This window comes from Mya arenaria, chromosome 11, assembly GCF_026914265.1.
Source record: "Mya arenaria isolate MELC-2E11 chromosome 11, ASM2691426v1".
In the NCBI taxonomy this organism is placed as follows: domain Eukaryota; kingdom Metazoa; phylum Mollusca; class Bivalvia; order Myida; family Myidae; genus Mya; species Mya arenaria.
In genome coordinates this window covers 55,856,390-55,873,661 of record NC_069132.1, presented here as the reverse complement: position 1 = coordinate 55,873,661, position 17,272 = coordinate 55,856,390, and the positions used below count along the sequence as shown (strand labels likewise).

The 17,272-nt window shown below is 35.9% G+C and overlaps 1 protein-coding gene across 1 annotated transcript in view; it reads right to left on the bottom strand.

Moving 5' to 3' along the window:
- The window catches only part of LOC128208062 (dynein axonemal heavy chain 6-like), a 131,503-nt gene that overhangs the window by 81,891 nt on the left and 32,340 nt on the right, over positions 1 to 17,272 (bottom strand). Inside the window, exons 24-44 of the mRNA XM_052911377.1 lie at positions 16,793 to 16,915; positions 16,271 to 16,444; positions 15,752 to 15,970; positions 13,895 to 14,008; positions 13,185 to 13,357; positions 12,527 to 12,762; positions 12,032 to 12,222; positions 11,681 to 11,761; positions 10,823 to 10,981; positions 10,205 to 10,326; positions 9,856 to 10,027; positions 8,822 to 8,926; positions 5,986 to 6,179; positions 5,303 to 5,390; positions 4,717 to 4,967; positions 4,314 to 4,545; positions 3,895 to 4,016; positions 3,377 to 3,523; positions 2,764 to 2,881; positions 2,134 to 2,282; positions 1,391 to 1,414 (exon numbers count right to left, since the gene is read on the bottom strand). Of these exons, the coding sequence (XP_052767337.1) occupies positions 1,391 to 1,414; positions 2,134 to 2,282; positions 2,764 to 2,881; positions 3,377 to 3,523; positions 3,895 to 4,016; positions 4,314 to 4,545; positions 4,717 to 4,967; positions 5,303 to 5,390; positions 5,986 to 6,179; positions 8,822 to 8,926; positions 9,856 to 10,027; positions 10,205 to 10,326; positions 10,823 to 10,981; positions 11,681 to 11,761; positions 12,032 to 12,222; positions 12,527 to 12,762; positions 13,185 to 13,357; positions 13,895 to 14,008; positions 15,752 to 15,970; positions 16,271 to 16,444; positions 16,793 to 16,915 (3,194 nt within the window). The remainder of the gene's footprint in view (positions 1 to 1,390; positions 1,415 to 2,133; positions 2,283 to 2,763; positions 2,882 to 3,376; positions 3,524 to 3,894; positions 4,017 to 4,313; positions 4,546 to 4,716; positions 4,968 to 5,302; positions 5,391 to 5,985; positions 6,180 to 8,821; positions 8,927 to 9,855; positions 10,028 to 10,204; positions 10,327 to 10,822; positions 10,982 to 11,680; positions 11,762 to 12,031; positions 12,223 to 12,526; positions 12,763 to 13,184; positions 13,358 to 13,894; positions 14,009 to 15,751; positions 15,971 to 16,270; positions 16,445 to 16,792; positions 16,916 to 17,272) is intronic.

Below are 17,272 nucleotides of genomic sequence, written 5' to 3'. Positions count from 1 at the left end.
GGACCAAACCAAATTGAGTCTTTGTTTAGCATCAAGTTCCAATTTAAAACCTACACAGCAGGAAAAAAAGAAAGTGTCATAAAAACTATCAAATCTTAATCTCTTTACAACAAATGCTTAAAAGATTTAAGCAATGGAAATTAAAAAGAAAGGCATCATATTCATTTGAACCTCCATACATCTTGAAAATGAAACTTCTCACTGCAAATATATTTATTTGATTTATTAATGTTATGGTAAATATTGTTGTTTTTTTCATTTCAAACACTGAAAATTTAGCCACAGGATGATGCTATACATAGAAATAATTTGGCATTGCCGCATCAAACATTTGTATTTCTGCGTAACCACTGCAAAACAAAACATTCACACAAGGCGAAGGAGGTGAATGTTCATAACATTATTAGGAATAAAAATATGATTTTATTAATATGACCATTAATTTCCAAAAAGTATAGATCATTGACACTTATATGTTTAAAAAAAAGTTAATGTCAAGCAGAATATTAAAGGAAGCTGAAAAAAACCCAAATATTAAATAAATGATATAGAGGATGAATGTCACAATCTGTATAAAGAAGATCACTTAAAATTATTGGTTAAATCTTCCAAAAACTACATTCTTCAAGCTTATTTTTATGAAATCACAATCATTATGCTTGGAAAAGAATATAAGTTTATACTATATATGTTTGTATACTATAATTGTGTTTGAGTATTGATGCTTGTTGTGTTTATTTCATGAAACAGCTTCAAATACAGCCTTGATATTAAAATAAAATTGAAAACTTGTTAATTTTGTGAAAACAATCAAATATCAATTCTAGATGCAAAAAAGAGAGTTTAAAAAAGCAAAACATATTCATATTCTTGTTCTAGTTATATACAACATCTTTTGCTACACAATTTTCTGCACAATTTATATCAACACTGCACACTTCTCATTCAGCATCATTCTAAGAAATGTTGAGAATTTCAATTATGAAATACGGATAACACATCTAAACACCACAGCTATCAATCCAAAAAGGCAGCATCAGCATTAAACACAAACAGCATAATTATAATAAATATCAATATTCAGAACGCCTAATATCTTTATAACTTCCATAAAATATGTATTAATTAAATAAATATTGATGGCATTCGGATACTTCTAGTATGGAATAGGGACTGGAAAAAACACAATCAAGATTTACGAAATCTTTTTCCGGACATTCCAAGCGAATCAACACATCACTCACACAACAATAGGTCAAGTAGTCATGGGCATATGAGTCACTCAGGGTTGTTATTATATATATATACAGTAACCCTTATATATATATATTGGTATGATAACGGAGGGATTATTTTCTTGTGACTGACCCTGTCAATATTTTAAACTTACACTTTCTGTTGATGACTCCAGTTCCTTGAAACACAATATAATAGAAATACAAAGTTGCCAACAATAACATAATAACTTGCTTTTCCTAAGACTAAGGAAAAGCAAAATCATATTGAAACAATTAAAATATCTTAAATTAATACAATAAAGCAATATCTAGCAATGAAAATAAGTAACTATTAACATTGGTAATAAATAATGTTATTTAAAGCAGCTATAGCATATAGCTTCTTTTCTATTAAGCTATATCATTGTTTAGTTTTTGTAAAAATGCTACTTTTCATTAGCTTGACTACTTTGGATTTAACCTAAACTAAAACAAACATGCATTTATTATAAATACACAGAAAAATCTGTTGCCATGTAATACACATAATTAATGCAATTATACATAAGTCAACTATTTTAGTACTGCTCATTACAATTCATAATCGGCCATTAAACGCCTGCTCCACCACTTACCGGTGGTGCCAAAAATTTAGCAGTCAACACTTCTGTGGTGCAGCTGTGCCCTGTATTTACTTCTTCATTCGGTTGTATGATTTACATTTTATTTGGCAATTTTTTGTCAATATCTTTCACACTTTTTGAGTTAACACCACCAAGGTGTGGGTATTTTCACAATGATGCTGGTGTTGATAATACCTTATCTTTTTTTCTTAAAAAGAGCCTAATATGAAAACAACATTCACCTACACCCAAATACGCTAAACTAGCCAAAACAACAACTGTCTAATGCCTACTTTTGCTGTGCGTGGAGCCTGCCATGTCCGGCCATTACGAGGACAGACTTGATGGCCCGCATGCCGAAGTCGTAGTGGTCCTGCTGGGACAGCTGTCGACTGGCTAGCTGGTACAGGTTCACGATCTTCCCTGACAGGGACTTTGCATCCTGGAACAGGGGGATGACATTGCATAAAATATACAAGGAAACATGTAAATGACAACAGTGATCTGGCTAGAAAGTAAAGGTTCACAATCTTCACTGACAGGGACTTTTCAATATAAGAAAAAAAAAACCATAAAATATAAGCTATTCTGAAAGTTTGCTAAATATTAGAAAAATATCACCTTTAAACTGGCTAGCTTGTATAGCATGAGAATATGTAAAGCATGATAATAGTGTTTTTGGAAAAATAATAAAAATCATAAATATTAAATATTTTAGGGATTTGATTTCTGATAGAACAAAGATGCAACAGATAGATTTTTATTATATATCTTTTGCATTTTATGAATAATGACCAAGATTCTTTAAGCATCAATAAACAAAATGACAACAAAAGCAATCCTTTTATATTTCAACATTTTTGTTTGAAGAAAAAACAAGTTTAAATACGATGGTTTCCTACTGACATAGATAGAGTGGTTACCTGGAATCCCTCTGAGAAGAGCATGATCTCGGCGATCTGGGAGTAGTCTGGCACCATCATGGCCACGGGACGGAACAGGGACTTCAGGTTGTCTGGTAATTCTACACGTCCAGCATACCTACACACAAACAAAACCAGTTATAAGTGAAATAAGTATCTAAGAAAACTGCTGTCATATGTAAAATACTGGATTAACATTAAAAAGACTTTTAAAATTTCCTACAATTACTAAATTAAAACCTTAACTCTCTCTACAAGTACTGGAGACTGATCTTATTTTGAAAATGACTTTAATGCAAAACATTAGCAACACTGATGAGAATGTCAAACAAGAAATAGTTTGCTGCTTTAAAAGAAAATGGACAAGTTTAAGTATCCATTCTTACATGGGGTTCATGGTTATGATATATCCCCATGTGTGGCTTAGTTTAATCACTTTGCCATAAAACTCGATTCTAAGGGTGCCCAAAGGTAAAGACGAAGGGCACCAATCAGTGTTGGATAGCAGCGGTCAGTGAGCAGCATCACAACAAGGTAGGAGAAGCAGCCCATGTACTCACAGCGCTTCAGGAATGATGCATATAATAGTCAAACATAAAGCCTGAATACTTACGTGGGGTTCATGGTGATGAAGTATCCACATGTCGGGTTCAGTTTGATTTCTTTTCCCTCAAACAGAAATCTAAGGGCACCTGCATCCTTCGCCGTCTTGATTGTGAGGATCTGCTGGGCCACCACTGACAACACCTCCAGGTCAATTCTGGAAAACGCATCCAGGGTGTGAGATATATGGGTACTTGTCTGAGATATCCTTTATAAATGCCAGTCTCTTTTTCTCCATTTCTCAAACATTCCTAAGTCTCTTGCAGCTAAGCTAAGCACAGTTAATTCGTTTTGGTATAACATGTATTATATTCTCATCATGAAGAGTTCTAAGTCTTTTGAATGAAATTATCTTAAAGCTAATCATGATAAACTTTTATTTTGTACAATCACGTATAAGTTAGTAATGTAGCTAAACAAAATAAGATATTTTGGAAAATATGGCAAAGAAAGTACTCTTGTCTGATGTAAAACAAACAAGAATCTTTTGCCAGATTAAAAACACCATTAACATCTAACAAAGTTTACCTGTTGAATTCATCAAAGCAGCACCAGGATCCGGACTGTGAGAGACCAGAGAAGAACTTGCCCAACATCTTGTAGTCGAGGCCTTCTGAGCAGTTAAACACCACACACTGCTTGCCCATAGCCTGAACCAGAAACATGAGAAGTTTAGGGAGGTTGCTTTATTAGTTTATCACTAGAATTCATTGAATTGGATGTGCCAACTGGAGCTACTGACCATGAACAACATTCATACAAAGTTTAAAGACTCTACACTAGGTTGTTCAAAAGTTATTGATCGGAAACAAAGGTATGAAGCTAATGAAATCCTTTTTTTTCTCCTTAACAAGGAGGTCACTCATAAAAATATGATGAAAATATGTTCAACTGATGAAAGAAAATCTGTCTCCCACTAAAACAATTATCTTCTACATCATTCTAACCTTAGCCAAATCCTTGACGGTCTCAGTCTTGCCGGTACCCGCAGGTCCAGCCGGTGAGCCCCCAAGGTGAAGATGCAGGGCACCAGTCAGCGTGAGATAGCAGCGGTCAGTCAAGGGCGTGATAACAAGGCGGGAGGAGCAGCCCAGGTACTCGTAGCCATACAGGAATGACGCGTTACTCTGGTACACCAGGCAGTTGTTTGTGGTCTCGTCCCACTCGTAGCGAATTTGTCTGTATAAGACACATGTTTAAATCAATACTGTTTTATCTTATTAAAGAAATGCAAGGCTAAAACATCAACACGGAGACGCCACCGTGGTTATTACAATGTCATAATATTTGTTCTCTAAAAAACAATGAGCAAAAAATAATCTTCACTTCTGTTTTCAATGATAAGCTTACTTGGACCACTCAAAGTCCTCTCTCTCCGTGACGTTCTCATTGATCAGCGTGGAGATGATATCTCTGCTGTGTACATCTATAGTAAGCAGTGCCTCGATACACATGGTCTGGTGGGGGAGTATGTTGGAGGACACGAGCCCTGCAAGCTGACCCAATGATGCCACCATACGCTCAAATGTCTCAACCAGGCATGCTCGTGGGTCACCGCTCTCGAAACAACGCACTATGTCCTTGTTGAACATTATCTGGGCCTGGAGAAAATTGTATTTGTTCATATGCAAGGACCTACAAAAATAAGTTTGCAAGTTGACGCAGTCAACAAGACCATACTCTCAACCAAGCACGCTCGCCGGTCACTGTTCTCAAAACCCTGCACAAAATTTCCTGCTATTTATTTATCAAATATGCTAATAAACGGTAACAAATTTACTTTAAAGCATTGAGGAGATTATGGTTCCGCAAGGAATCCTTATCATTAGACTTGATGACAGTAAACTAAAATCCTTTGTGACCAGATCGTATTACTTCTACCAATTAACGTTTCTAACCCACAAATGATTAATAAAGAGTGGATATATATACATACCACGGTCAGGACCACCTGTCCTGGATGTTTGAGCACCCATTCCTGTAGAGAGATACCAAGCCAGTCAGCCAGACCCAGCTTTAGATGCCTGTTGAAGAGAAGTTAGCCGCAGTGAGCAGTTAAAACCCTAGCTAGGGAATTACCGTAAGTAGCAAACCATTCAGTTTTGTGGGAAGTTCAAATCCATAAAATAAAAAACTATTTCAATTATCGCCAATTTTAGTTAAAACGTACCAACAAAAAATAATCTTGGACTATGTTATGAATTTAAAATATCACCTTTAATATAATTTGAAAGAATCTTGATGCAGGGGCGATCTGTAGCACAGGTTCACATGAGCAAACTATCAATATGTAAAGGTCTTTCCTTAGTTTGGTCCTTAAACATGTTATACAGGGGTTGGCGCGAGAGGGGTGTCCTCTCCCCTAGGATAGTATACATACATGAAACAACCATTTTCAAATATTCTAAACGCCAGCATTCAGTGGAATTATGACAGACTTCTACCAATGAAAAGTAGCATGTAAATACACCACTAATCCTATTTGTTATTCCTGATCTCGAAATTTATTATTTGCCATATAGGGGTAACCAGGGCATAGACTGTAGCATTCCTTGGTACACATCTGTATTGTAGTCAAAAGAAAAATAATATTTATGGCATTAAATATGATTTTCTTACCTCTTAACAGTTTCGAACATGTGTGCCTCGACGTTACTGAGCCACATTTCCACTGCCCCCTTCGCTCTCACACTGCGTGTCATGTGTACGACCTCGCCCTCAGCAGAGATCATCGAGTGCACCGCAGGTGGGTGACGCGGAATGGTCTTAATGTCCAATGACTTGATGTTGCCAAAGCATTTTCCCAGATGGGGCTGCAAGGGTTCAAGATAAATACTGTTTTATCACAAGTAAATTTATCATAAATGATTGAAAATGAACAAGTTTTCAATTCTATGTCAATTAATGTCACTTTCACCTTCTAATGCACATGTTTTTTGGATAAAACAAAATAATAAGAAGGGAAAATATGAACTATGAATAATAATCGGAAGATTACATACGGGGGGCGGGGGGGGAGGGGGGGGAAGAAAATGGGTAGGGTCAAGATTATAGGTATCTTCCATGGCCGAGAGTGTAAGATAGGTTCATTCCGACCCGAGCGTAGAGTGTTTTGCGGAAACGAGGTTTACCCTGCGAGAGGGTTGGGATGAGCCTATCTCACACGAGCGGCTATGGTAGATGCTTTTTCTCCCACCTTAGTTAAACAAAATTAAGTAAAAATGTATTTTTTGGCCGGAACTCTTTTGTACTTAGTGAAAATAATTGCGTACGGATATGCAATAATTCGTGGTTGTCATGGATATTTGCGCAGTGATTCAGAGTATGTAAATGGTCTGATCGGTCTTTAAATAGTTCTAAGAAGAGTGAAGCATTATTTCTTGAAAGGTGCCTGAAAACTGGTGACATTTGAAGCGAGAAATAATTAACTCGCATTCTAAATATTGCCATAAGACAAGGTTTCCATGATGCGCTACAGACGACAGTCTTCAACAATGGAGGTAATTGCAATGTGGTGACCATTAAAAGAAGTAACATACGGGCATTTTATCTTCGCCCGTGGGCAAGATAAGAATTTCTAGCATGGTTAAATTAATGGATCTTCTTATCTGAGGTGGGAGAAAACATATTCTATATACACTCAATCATTTGAAAAGAATGGATTGCCAAGTTGATCAAGGAGAATAAATCAACCATTTCAAGTCAGATATATACAAAGGGCAAGTCATCTTCAAAGCCTTGGCTTTGTTGTCATGTAAAAACTTTAACTATAACTCAAAAACAGTTCAAGATGTTTAAAAGAAGTACAAACCAGTGTACCAACAAAACCAAGGCTATGGAAATACCTTGACCTAAAATGATAGGACATGCTATAAATCTATACTACAGTACAATGATCTGTTTATTTCAAAAGCAATATTCATGACAAATGTTTACATGATCAGCAGACATGCATATACATGTATATAAAGTTAGGGACAAATATTCTCAAAACAAAGCAGTAATAATACTTCTAACTTTATAAATATGATGCAGAAAACACTTTAAGTACCCCTTCCATTTCACATTGTATGACATTTAGAATACATTTTGCTTGTATGCTAATCATACCTTTGCAAAATTAAAATATTTCATTATCCATATATTGTAAGTGAAGCTATATATAATATACTAGATTTCTAAGCTTACCACTTTAAGATAAGTACGATATTTCCCCTGTTTTGATGACAAATTATATGTTACAAAGACTCAACTCATTTTCTCAACAAAATCTTTTTTACTAGGAGAATATAGAAGAGGTCAAAGTGCCTTTTTAGTAATACTAAGTGATATTTACATGTACAAGTTGCAAACAGGCCATCACATAACATGAAAATGGTTTTAATATCTTTGGTTTTTACTCATTTATTTCAGCTGCATTTTGAAGATAGCTGAAGGCTGAAACCCGTACTGTGCCCATTTGGGAGGCCAAGGGAATGTAATCCTGGTGAGGATTGAACCCATAACCTTTTAGTGAGAGGGCGTACACCTATACCACTAGGCCACTCTTAACCCCTTGAAGATAACTAGAACACTCTCAGCCCATTGAGGAATGAACCCACAACCTCTTGCCGAGAGGCATTCACCTATACCACCATACAACTCTCAGCTTCAATTTTAATGACTTAATTGGATTAATATGCTCATTTAAAACGTGATAATGCAATGCCTCTCATTTCCTTTCCAGTCAGGACATTCATACCTAAATTTCAGTCCAATACCTGCTCTCAGAGAGAAAAAAATCAGAAATGTCTCAGAGATTAAATATATTTTGCTGGACTGGAACTTGGCTGTCTTCAGGCCTGATGCAACATGGATTCCTTACAAAATTAATGTAGCTGAACTTCAAAATGAGTGGATTTTCTTAGTAGAAATACAACATAACTTTTTAATTGTTCATATCAGTTGTGTTTGAGCTAAATTTAAAGGAATAATGTATACAATATTATTGTACATGTTTGTGTATACCGTATATTAAATCAATTGTCAACTCCAGAAAAGCTGCTTGTTAATTAAATAAAGTGAAAGACTTCCAAGTTGGATTTACTTAGAACATATATTTCCCTTTCACTCCTGGTAAACTTTAAATATAACATTTCAGGCAATTATACTTTAAGCCCGTAGAGTGCAGTGCATTTGTTTAAGTTCAAAATATTTCATATGGAAATACACTTTCATTTATTTCTGATTTTACCTCAATTATGGTTGTCCGTTTGATTTCATTACATATTATAAAATTTGATTATTTGACACTACAAGTAGTTATAGACTTTGAAAGACCCATCTCAGAGTCCAGAAAACAGCAAATCACACATTTCTGTGAAGCAGCTATTTCTTTTATTTGAATTTTAAGCATTCAACCGAACAGTGGTGATAACAGCCAAAATCAGACAATATAGATCATTTTAATGTATACCTGTACTGCATTGGGCTCCTTGGATTGTCCTAGGATTTCAAGCAGTTCGTCGTTGGACAGGAAGTAGAACCGCGGGAATGACAGACGCTTGGAGTCCAGATACTCCTGAATAAATAAAATGCATATAGGCATTGTAATATGAAAGAATATGACAACAAGTAATGAATGATGATGCAAGCTGAGGCATCAACGCTTGACCATTCACTCTTCTCAGTTGATTGAGGGTCATAACTCAACAAATATTAAGGACAGAGTTATAGGAGCCTTAATACAAATTTGCAAGCTTCCCCTGGTAACATGTGTTCTAAATTTCATATGAACATCTTAAACGTTCATTTTTTTAATGGCCAAGCCTACCAGTGCTGACAAAACACAAAGGCTATGACTATTTAAGAAATATAACACATCACTGTGGGTCATATGACATTATAAGGACCGGCCAGTCAGCCACCAAAGGCGTATATGGACCGAGGCATTAGCCGAGGTCCATTCACCTTCGGTGGCTGATTGACCGGTCCTTATAATGCCATATGACCCAAAGTGGTGTGTTATATTTCTTATATTATACCGAACACTTTTCATTACAATTTAATATTTCTAAAGTGATTTAATTGTGTTTTATTGAACAAAGCTAATAATGTTCACTTGCAACAAGTTTTTGCCGTTGTGAAAATAGCAAACCGCACTTATCAATTGTATGACGTCAGCGGTCCATATTACATTTTTGGCGAGGTCCAGACCGGCCAAAAATATAATATGGACTGCTGACGTCATTAAACTGGATTTTCATAAAAATACAGTGATATACGGACCGATTGAGTTAATATATACTAAGAAGGGACAAATTTATGTGAGGTATAATATACTTCTATATAAATACTGTAACAAATATAAGCATTTTAGAGTCATAAACATAACACTGTAACATAACACTCAGTTCTAGATACACTTTATCGATTCAAGAAATTAAATCAGACTGTGCCAAACATGCATGTATTACTCATAAACCACTTAATCTTCTTTAAACACCATACCTCGAGACATTTCTGTATCTTCTCGAGCGAAGTATTACACGCCTGCAGGGTCTCAAGCATCCCCGTCTGGGTCGCACACTTCATGGCGTTGGGTCGATCCTGGACCTGTCGCATTATGTCCTTCCACGATTTGTCAACTTGGGTAAACATCTGATACTCGGGCTTCAATTGTCTGTAATCACAAAGTCCAAGGTTTGGTATGTGTAATTTGTATAAAAAGCTTTAACCACTTATACAATAACCATCTTTAACTTATCAGAAGTTGCTGACATTTTTTAAATGCATGCAAAATACATTGCATGAAAACTTAGGAAAAAATAAAATTCATGCATAAGAGTATAAAACTTACTTCTGTATATCGGGAGTTGAGAAGATCTGTTCTAGGTAAAGCCAGTTCCGTTGACAAGCCATCCACTCCTCCAGGGTCTTGGCGAAGATGTTCAGTTTACGTTCCCATTCCTCAACAGTTGCCTGGGAAAGTCAAGGACATGGGTCAATGATTTTGTATAAAGTGCTAGTAATGCATAAAAACACAAGTTATAATGTATTTGCTTTTGTGGAGGATCAGTGGGCTTGCAGAAGACACATGACTGTCAAGCCAGGGGCCACAGGTTTGATCTCCCACCTCATCAATATATTACTAACTGTCTTTTGAATGGATGTTATATGTAGCTCCTGTGTGTCACTGCTATAATATACTGGCACATATTAAATAACCAAGGTAACCTAAACAGTGTTATATTCTGTCTGTGCACTATACCCCACAATCTAAAAATAGGCAGTATGTAGACTAGACAATGTATGGGTAGTCATGCTTTTTAGTGTTTGTGAAATGATCCCTGTCATACATTATTTTGATTATCCAATACTTCAACTTCCAAGGTATTCATAACACAATACAAATATATTCTGGACATGGACAAGCATTGAAGTTGTATCAAACTATCGAATATAAATCAACACCGACCTTGATTGGTCCGACATATCGCGAGCCACGGATGGTTCCTATGGTGACCTGACTCTCCTCTAACTGTACCATGATGTCGTCAGCGCCGGAGATAATAAACGTGTCCCTACCAGGGTGGGCGAGGTACCGGAAGTCAGTGTTCTTCCAGATATCAACTATCTGTAGTTGAGATATTATTACAGTATGAGAAAAAGCGTTAAGGAATTATTCATCAGTATAAAGGACACAAACCCCTCCACTAACAGTGGCAAGCCTGCAAGCCTTGAACCAGTTAAATTATTGTAAAGCTAGATCAAAATTTAAATTATATAATGTCTGGCACCAATTTCTCTTACAATTTTATGTCTCTTATAACTTTTTATTTTAGTTTCCATCAGTATATGGATTTATTTCAAAATCAAGAAGCTTTACAACCAATGGGGACAAATCGCAATATTAAAAAATATGTGCAATAGAATTATCATATATATGATTTGGAGAAGGCACAATAAATTTGTTTAACAATGCTCCAAAAAGAAAAAGGAAAAAGGAAATTTTGATACATTGCAGATACACTACATTTCTATTGAATTTATTCCAAACTGTCACATACCAGTACTCACAGTTTAATGAGTTTTGGGACTTTAAAAGATATTCTGAACAAAACTTTGTTTTGTAGAATGAACTTAATGTCAAGATTTTGGCTAAATGAAATAAGATACTTAAGCAGTAAAGCATGAGCATTTTAGAGAACTTGAGGCCAGGCCTTTACAATTTCTTCAAGAAATTCTGCCTAAAAAATACAGGCTTACAAAGATTAAAAACAATAATCAGGTTTTTACAAGACTAGTTTAAAAGTATAACTCTGATCAGTGTAACCTTTTGCAGCATATTTTCAAGAGTTGCCTCGTTGCTGGCCGTGGTGGAGATGTCCTGTATCTTCTCTTTGTGCTTGAAAATCTGAAATGGTCACAAACATTGAAGGTAATACTTGATCAAATAGAAGTTGACATAAATATTTAGATTAAAATACTATAATCATATGACTAAATAGTCAATATTCCTTGCTATTATCTAGGTAAGAATAAAACTAAACAGTATTTGAATTGTTCAGTTCAGTATAAAAACTAGAAAGAAGTTAACTATGAACAACCAACAAAATCATAAAAAAAATCAGGATTTAATCATATTTGTCAACAGAACTCTACCATTTTCACTAATCTAACTCACATTCATTTCCAGGAGACTGCCGAGGGTAAATGACTTGTCCTTGCCGATGGTTTTGCCAATGAGCCTCTCAATCTGCTGCCAGTGTCGAGGTCGCAAGAACTGGTTACGCAGGCTTGTGATGACCGGCATTCCGACCTTAAAGTCCATCACTTTCTCCTTGAGGCGTGGGACAACCTCGTTGTGGGGCAGGCCTGTGGGGAGGAAAAATTAAGTTTGAACAATTTACATTGTTTATAGCTTGATTGTGAACATGGCAACAAGCTGACATAAAATCATGTTTGAGTCTGTTTCCTTGGTAACAACAAGAACTGGAGTCCATTGTGGGAGGCTATGAGAGAATCCCTGGTGTTGCATAAATCTCTTTGGTGAGAGGCAGATGACCATTATCACTTGAAGGGTAAATGTTTTAATTACAGGCTAAAATTGTGGTAGCTTATTGATTGAGTATTTCTCAAAGATAACCACAATTTTAGAAAATTGCTAGATGCTGCCAACCTTTCTCAAGCATAAAAATGGTCTGTGAGTATCTGTTGACGTTTTTCTGAAGAGTCTCAACAGGCAAGGCATCGAAAGACGTGGCGGTCCACTCTTCCACCAGTTTTGACCACTCTTCTTGTGACTGCCAGAGTAGACGTCGCAACGTGAGGTCTCGCTCCACCTCTGATAGCTCTGCCTGGATCTCCTGAGCGCTCGCGTCATCACGTTTTGTCGTGCCCATGTACATGTACTCCCTGTGATATAAATTACAATGGAATCAATTTACAGTTATCTAAACTGTAAGCCTAATCATTGATTTTCATCTCTTGAGATTATACTACTAAATCATGAAAACATCTTCAATAAAATATTTTTTTAATATATTCACTTACAGTAATTTGATTGACAGGTCTCAGTTTAACAAAAACACTTTAATATTCTCCATAACAAGCTCAACTTCTTTTACCACATGCTTTGATTGGTTTGAAATTCAGAATGTTTCAATTCTGTTAGAAGCAAATTATCCCATCAATGATGTTAAAATAAAGTACTGGATGAAAAAAATAAAGCAAAAACTGGGAACTTACTGAAAAATCACTGTTGTACTATATTGAATTATGCATAACAAATGGTACTAATAATTAGACAAAACACATTCTTCAATGTCACCACTTACTCTCCAATAAGCCTGCTCTTGGAGTGGGAGAGGGAGCTACCGAAGCGTTCCTGGTAGCTGGCGTAGCTACGTGCCTTCACAGAGAGAGTCTGTACCTCCTCTTGTAAGAACTTTAACGTCTCCAGCGCACCTGCTGCGTTTGTGTCAGTGTGCAGAAGGTCCGGGTCTCGAACCTTAAGAAGAAACCAAATACAGCATCTGACATTGTCTAACACCAACATCATTATTATATATTCTATTTATTTATCAGATGTGCAATTAAGTTTGTCATTTCATCAAGTCTTCATGCGTTATATTGGAGTATAAATGATTGCCGTTTCTTAGGCATTGCCAATAATGCTCAATTCAGATGCCTGGTGTCTGCATGTATTTTTGGTATCGTTTAAATGGTTCTTGCTTCTTAATTATTTATATGCAAAAAAATGAACAAAAACACGGTATCGATAAATTTGTTTCAGTTTTTTATTTCGTTCTTTACTTAAACCTTTTTTTTCGTAATCATTCAAGGTCTAAATAGCTTGTTTGTAATATTTCATTTGGCTTATTAAATTTTCTTTCTCTATACATTAAAACCCATTCAAACAATACCAAAATCATATGGGGTCAGCAGGAATAAAACAACTGACTTACTTGTCCATAGGATACATTAAATACTAATGTAATTCAGAACTTAAAGGTACATTTATGGTGCAGTAAACTGGATGTAATACCTGATTCTTCAGGTCCATGAGTTTGTTGCGTATCTTGTAGATGAGGGTGTCAAGGTCGTGGCTGAACTTGCGGATATTCTCATCCTTCTTCGCATCACAGTACAAGATGATGTTCTGAAAAAAGACAGGGACCAAATATTCACATACTTGAGACAAGAGCGGTCACAGACAGCTATATCCCCCGCCTCATGGGGACATTTTTTGTAACGAAAGCCAATCAATGGAAAGGGTAGTTTCTCAGGAACATAAGAAATGCATAAAATTAAGAAAGGGCAATAACTCTTTCAAAAAAGGTCAAATTGCAAAAGCCTGACAATATGCACTGTGTCTCTTTGTAGTCCTAAACATAAGAGGAGTTGCGAAGAAACCAATTTTAAATGTAAAATAAGCAAAGGGCTATAACTCTTTCAAAAATGGTCAAATCAGGAAAGCCCGACAAAATGCACTGCTTCACTTTATGCTCATCAATCTGTGAAAGTTTGGTAGAAATCGCATGAAAAACGTAAGAGGAGTTGCGAAGAAACCAATTTTAAATGTAAAATAAGCAAAGGGCAATAACTCTTTCAAAAATGGTCGAATCGCAAAAGCCCGACAATATGCGCTGCTTCACTTTATGATCATCAATCAGTAAAAGTTTGGTATAAATCGCATGAAAAACGTAAGAGGAGTAAAGAAACCAATATTAAATGTAAAATAAGCAAAGGGCAATAACTCTTTCAAAAATGGTCAAATCAGGAAAGCCAGACAATATGCGCTGCTTCACTTTATGCTCATCAATCTGTGAAAGTTTGGTAGAAATCGCATGAAAAACGTAAGAAGAGTATCGAAGAAACCAATTTTAAATGTAAAATAAGCAAAGGGCAATAACTCTTTCAAAAATGGTCGAATCGCAAAAGCAAGACAATATGTGCTGCTTCACTTTTTGATCATCAATCTGTAAAAGTTCGGTATAAATCGCATGAAAAACGTAAGAGGAGTTGCGAAGAAACCAATTTTAAATGTAAAATAAGCAAAGGGCAATAACTCTTTCAAAAATGGTTAAATCAGGAAAGCCAGACAATATGCGCTGCTTCACTTTATGTTCATCAATCTGTGAAAGTTTGGTAGAAATTGCATGAAAAACGTAAGAGGAGTTACGAAGAAACCAATTTTAAATGTAAAATAAGCAAAGGGCAATAACTCTTTCAAAAATGGTCAAATCAGGAAAGCCCAACAATATGCGCTGCTTCACTTTATGTTCATCAATCTGTGAAAGTTTGGTAGAAATCGCATGAAAAAAGTAAGAGGAGTTGCGAAGAAACCAATTTTAAATGTAAAATAAGCAAAGGGCAATAACTCTTTCAAAAATGGTCAAATCGCAAAAGCCTGACAATATGCGCTGCTTTACTTTATGATCATCAATCTGTGAACGTTTGGTAGAAATCGCATGAGAAATGTAAGAGGAGATGCAAAGAAATAAATGGGACGGACGGACGGACACACACACACACACGCACAAACACACACGCACACACACATACACACACACACGGAATTGCGCCTACCATTACGTTATCCCCTCGCCTTTTCAAGGCTGGGGATAAAAAAAATAGATTGCAGATATTACTCCTCTGCAGTAATGTACGCTAACAACAGTAACTCCATTATAAAATAGTTTAACTTTTTTATAAAATAGTTTAACTTTTTCTGATAAAATAATGCTAATGTTTAATGCTGCGTAAAGGAAAGCTCCTACATCCAGCCTTGCTTAAATGACGTTTAATGTGATTGGTGATAAACATATGCAAATATAACAGTAATTTGAATAAATTGATTACTTAATGCTATGACAAGTTTTCTACTCCAATAAATGCCTACCTTGAGGGTGATAAAGTCCGGCCCCAGTGTCTGGTAAAGGGCCAACTCCTCATCTGTCACCTGGACATTATAACTCTTGGCGATCGTAAACAGCTTATTCACAATCTCAAACTCTCGCTCAAGGGCAGGCAACTCTGATGACATCTTGCCAAGGAAGGATAAGTGCTCCACAAACTCTTCGACTGATCGCGGGAAGTGGTCAAGCTTCTTGGAGGCTCCCTGTTGAGTTTGAGAAGGTTTAATTAATGATTTCAATTCTTATGAAACTTGAGGAGCCATCTTATCAATAACTTATAATTCAATTGTGTGTTTTTTCTAAATAGTATTAATAATATCTATTTCAAATATAATAGTTTCATTTGTTGATTTGGACTTATTGAATGTTTTATATATGTTTTTATTGATGGCAAAGGTTTAAGATTTTGCATGAAAACAATCATGTGGCCACTGACAACACAACCAAGGTTAACAGAATATGTAGGGTTTTTTCTAAACATCAGACTGTTAAAAAGATCTCACCTTGATGATTGTGAGCAAATCCTCGTTCCTCTTGATGGCAATCAGAGGAAGGGCCTTGCTCACTTTGTTGACGAGATTCTCTGAGAAGGGCAGGCATGAGTCTCGGAAGTTCTTGCTGTATACCTGGATCATTGCGATGCGCCGCATCAGTATCATACGCTTCATACTCCGGATCTGTAATGAACAACAATAGATATAGCAAGAGTTATGAGCCTTGCTTAGCATGTAAAATAGTCTCTGGCAACACATGTACCAAGTTTCAATTGAAGATCTTAATTGTGTTTTAGTAATGGCCATAGCTGAAGTTTTTGAAGAATACAATACCAAGGATAGCACAATAACCCAGCTTTTTTTCTACACAAAGCAGACAAGCTAATGAAAAATTATTGAAACTGTGTTATTTTTAATTGTTTTCAGTATTGCATAGAGAGATAGCAATTTCAGATAGTGTACACATCTGACATAAATCTTTAAAACAAGGATCTTAACAACAGTCTAGTTAATTATGAAAGACATAATTACCATTTCTGTGTGTGCTGCAAGCACTGTGCTAAACTCGTCTGTGGACCACTGACGACGGGACATCGACTCCTCAATGTTCAAACGGAGACACTTCTCCACCATAACACAGAAGTTGTCAAAGTTCTGAAATACAGGGTAGAATCAATTGTATGGAATGACTAAATAAGTATTTCAACAATCTTAAATTCCCCAAAGACTTAAATGTATTTCCACCTTTTGTTTAACCACTGCTGCATTTTAACATTTGAATCATTCTTATTAAAACACACACTGAAAGAAACAGTCATGAAAACTAGATTTTTTTATGAGCAAGCCCAAATACTAACAAAAGTTCTTAGCATCAAAAGTTTTCAACAAGCCCTACTTTATAAAATCCTGAAAGCATGTTCTGATTGCAGGGCTTGCAGGCTTCTACGATTTATGACCACTGGGATAGAGGGAAAAGGTCAATGTACAAAAAATATTAAAAAATATGAGACA